The sequence below is a fragment of the Cyclopterus lumpus genome, chromosome 7 (genome assembly GCF_009769545.1).
Source record: "Cyclopterus lumpus isolate fCycLum1 chromosome 7, fCycLum1.pri, whole genome shotgun sequence".
NCBI classification, from domain to species: Eukaryota; Metazoa; Chordata; class Actinopteri; order Perciformes; family Cyclopteridae; genus Cyclopterus; species Cyclopterus lumpus.
This window is the reverse complement of record NC_046972.1, coordinates 3,443,468-3,448,102: the sequence shown is the minus strand read 5'-3', so window position 1 is coordinate 3,448,102 and position 4,635 is coordinate 3,443,468. Positions and strand designations below refer to the sequence as shown.

At 41.4% G+C, this 4,635-nt stretch overlaps 1 protein-coding gene across 1 annotated transcript in view; it reads left to right on the top strand.

The window, feature by feature from the left end:
• The first annotated feature begins 4,566 nt into the window (after window positions 1–4,566).
• Window positions 4,567–4,635, top strand: part of plxnb1a (plexin b1a) — a 28,811-nt gene continuing 28,742 nt past the window's right edge. The window contains exon 1 of the mRNA XM_034537031.1: window positions 4,567–4,635. This exon is cut by the window's right edge and continues 789 nt beyond it. Within this exon, the coding sequence (XP_034392922.1) occupies window positions 4,567–4,635 (69 nt within the window).

Below are 4,635 nucleotides of genomic sequence, written 5' to 3'. Positions count from 1 at the left end.
GGTCCCATGGGGGATCCTCCCACACTGAGGGCCAACACCTGTTGAATCCCCGGGGCAAACTGCATGCACCCCACTGGTTGAGACGAGCAGCAATATTTTCAGCAATTGACCACAATGACGATGTAATGTGCTCAAAATCATCACTGAAACAATGCCAATGGATTGGCAGATAGTTTTTATGAAAAATGTAAAAAGGATACAAATCATTGTATTGAAGAGTCAAACCCTATTCAACTGAAATAATTCTGATTCAGGTACACTCGGATCACTCCTGTGTTTATTCATGCGTTTGCTTGCATGTGAACATTTGCTCCATAGCTTCTTTGTGACTACCCGTTCCCCTCCCCAATTCAGTTGACAGTCTAATGGTCTACCAGAGGTTATTTATAGGCGTTGGACTGTGCCCGATGGACGAACATGCTGCATTCCAGACAACTGATGAACTCCGGAGGACCGCTCCTCTGAAGGGTGGCGGTGGTATTTGTATGACTACCAAACACTGGTGAACCTTTTGGATCCGCACTCTCACTCCAATAATGGATCAGTTCTAGTCTTAACAGGCCTAAAAGTAAGCTTGCTAATTCATGCCACTGAAAATCTACAAAGTACCTTCAAGACACACTTACTTGGATGTTTCTAGAACAAGCTATCCAAGTTGAAGAGTGGTCATTTAGTTGATAGGTTAATGGGTCTCGGTTATGGAGAGAAATGTCTTCCCCCCCTGAGCGTTTACAACCACAGCTGCATGTCTCGTGCCTCTGTTCTCTCCCTCCATCTCCACTCTCTCCCACACCACACTCATCAAGTCTGATCCCATGGTAGCTCATAGGAAGCAGTCATTGCTGTAGAGGAAGTTCCCATGGCGATGGTGGTCGCAGCACACTATAAATATGTTGGCTGCGGCTTGTTGTCTGGTCACAGAGCAGGTGAGGACGCCTGCTCACAGTGGCAGTGAGGATATGTCTCGAATAGTTCCCAAGTACGCAGCTTAAAATGTTATTAGTCTAGGTACTTGACACACTAATTGATTTCTTTATGTTATTCAAGAGAAATTCCTGAATAAGGACACTATGCTTAAAGTATAAAATGACAACATTAAAACTATATGAAAACATGGTCCCAGAGGTAAGAAGAAATGGAACAAAATGCTGCTCCAGCCTTACTTTGTCTGCTATGACCGAGTAGCTGATGGAGGCTAATATCCGACTTTATATAGTTGTTGTTGTTGTTGTATAACTGAACTTATTGCGTCACTTTGCTGCCTTTTCTGACTCTTTTATATGTGTGCATTATGTTACATTCACCATTAACATCTCCCATTATTCTGTAATTGTAGCCTGTGGCCCCAGTGAGACTCTATATGTTTTGCAATATGATACAACCATAGTATTTAAAAATGAAATATTGACATTGTGTTCAAAATGAAGATATGCCAATAGTGTAAGTCTTTGCCCAACAAAAAAAAGAGAGCCAAAATGCACAATAAAACAAGTTAAAGATGAATTTGACATCACAATAATATTGCGATATGATAATCATCTAGTGAAACTGTTATATTGTGGCAGCCCTAGCTGAGACTGATGGGAACGTCATTAGATTATGAAGTAGTATTGGACAGATTCAAATTTGAAGTTATTGGCGGTGCAAATCTGCAGTGACCGTGATTATCTGCCGGTGGACCGACCCTAGAAGAGCCTCAAAAGACGACCTGTATCGGAGAGCTCCACTCAATAAAACATGAGGCGCACACTGAATGGGTTTGTTTTATATCTATATTTCATGACAACTATTCCTCCCCTGTCTCAAACCGCTGTGGATTTTTCCAGCCCCTGTTAGACTGTGATGGCCACTCCTCTTGACACATAACACGCCCAACTCAAACCCTCTGACAGACAGTGGGCGAAGAGGTTATTACTTATTATACGCTTTATCCTGCTCATGAATAAGTAACAGAGGAGGCCTGGGACACACTCACCACTTACCAGACACACACTAAGACACATGCACCTGCTCCTGGATGGCCCCCTGGTTATGTACACATGCACAGATCTGCACCCACTCACACAACAGATTCCCGGTCTCCTCCCTTTCAGCGCCCCTCGTCCTCGTCCTGATTGCAGCCCCAGGGGGTGGACGGCGAGGTGAGATGGCGCCGCATGTCTAATGTCTTAGGAGTCTATTCACACTGCCATGTGATGGGCATTTTTTGTATCGTCGTAGCTTTGGCGACACATTTTCCTCCTGTCATTACGCAGCGTGTTGGGGCATTAATAATACCAACAATGCCAATTTCCACTTAGTTAATATTCCGTGCATCTTAAGTCCCTTCCACACATGCACAAGAGATGCTTTCGTGTGGAGCGAGCGAACCATCTACAAGACTCCGTTGGTGGCGTATTGGAATTCCACGACTTGTTCATGGTTTAATTTGCGCCAATGCTTTTGTCGGCCTTTGACTTGTCTCGCAAACTTGTTGAATGTGAAATACATTCCGAGCACATCCGAGAACATAAAAAAAACACAAAGATAAATTAACATTGCTTTGTTTCATACACAAACAAAGACTAAAATTAGGACAATATCGATTCCTCGAGACACCTCCCATCGCGCACACCTACATCTTCTTCTTCTCTTTCTGATGAGTTTTAATGGCGGTTGGTATCCATTAAGTGTTGCATTACCGTCATCTTGCCCCATCTATTCCAGTCTTTTGCCTGAAAGGATATCCCAGTAACGTAGCGGGAACTTCGAAAGGAGGTTGATTCTGTTAGGAGCTCCTACACGTCTCCAGTCTAACGCTTGCTCCAAATGCTACTGTGAACGGGAGTTATGTATTTCTATGCAACCTTGCTCAGTGAGGTCAGGGAAAGGTCTGAGCAACCTGTTCAATAATTAAACAGGTTTTATCTCCTAATGCGAAAGGCTCTCAGTTTCCACAAACCACTCTCCTCTCCAGAGGTGTTGAGTGATGGCTGTGGAAATGGGAGATCGAGAGTTATTGTTTTTGAATAAACCAGCTGTAAAGGCCGTAGGCGATTTGTTAATATTTTAGATCCAAGAGGAAACTGACAGGGGCGGGTAGAAAAACATCACGATAACAGATCTGTCTGCCACTTGCATGCACCATTGGATTCAACACACAGCCCGATTGGGCTGCTGGTAGAAAGCTGCAGGAATGACAGATTTGCCAACCAGGAAGTTAGCATCGCATTGGTTCCCATTCAATTATCCGAACCACTTATCCTATTTCAGGGTCGTGGGGCATTGGTTTCCTCTGGGGAAACAAAGTCAATGTTTTTTAGGAGCCCCAGATGGAAGTTCGAGTCCAACTTGTTGGTTTTCTCTCATTATAAAAAATATTAGAATACACAACTACTCAATAGATACGTGTATATATAAGACACCTAAATCTTTGAGTATAATATGTAAAATAACCAAGTCAAGAACCAAGTCTTTCTTTTGAAAATCCAGCAAATGGATATAGCCGTTGCAGTAATAACTTTTATCAATATTTGCAAATGAGAAAAGCTATTTGAGAGAATAAATCTGAGAAGCTCTCTTGGAACTACATTATGTCCTCTCGTGTCTGGAAACACGAGAGGACATAATGTAGTATAGAAAAGGTAAAAAAGCAAAAGGTTGTTGGGCTTTTCCTGAAATTAAGATAATTGACGTGCATATATATATATATATATATATATATATATATATATATATATATATATAACATATATCAATATATATATAACATATATCAATATTAATGAAATGTTTAAATCATTTATAAAATGAAATATTTATTCAAACATGATCATGTTGTGTGAAGCCGCTGTAATAGTTAGTCATAGCAGCAGTAGTATATCTATTTCTAAGGTCCGTGTAGTCTGTTAATAAAAGATCAGGTGTAATTCAGGATTACATCCCTTGCAAAGTGTATCCAGTCAGATACACATGGACATGCCGTTGATGTTTTCCATTCTCTGATTACATTTTCTCATTGAATTTACTACTGTCTCTCAATAATGTCCAACTTCCCAACTTGATCTGTTTGTTTTTTTTAGAATTTACTTTTTTATAGTAACAACTACTGAAACAGGAGTAAACATAGCATTTAAACTACATCATGTGTTTTTGTGGTATTGATGGAATATGTCGGCCTGTGCAACATTTTCTTCTGAAGAGCTTCTTCTCACCACATCTTAACATTTCTCTCAGCCTAAACCTAAGCTCTCTAAAACTCTTAAACTTGCACTATGGGGGCTCCTGTAGCTGTGCCTACAGTGTGTGTGTGTGTGTGTGCATGAATGTTAGTTAGTGAACCTGATGGCACCTTAGCCCCGCCCATCGGTGTATGAATGGGTGTGGATGGGTGTATGATGACATTTAGTGTTAAAGTGCTTTGAGTGGTCGGAAGACTAGAAAAGCGCTCTACAAGTACAGGTCCATTTACTGTACTCAATTATATAGAAGCAGCTTTTAGCCTTATCGAATGTTGACGTTTTAGGTCAAACATCTGCCAGTAAAGGCATCTAACTCTGTTCTGTTTCTTTCCTCAGAATATTTGCCATGCCACATGGGAAGGTTCTGAACTCCACCCTGCTCTTACTCCTCATCGTCTTCGCCACAGCCCGCGGT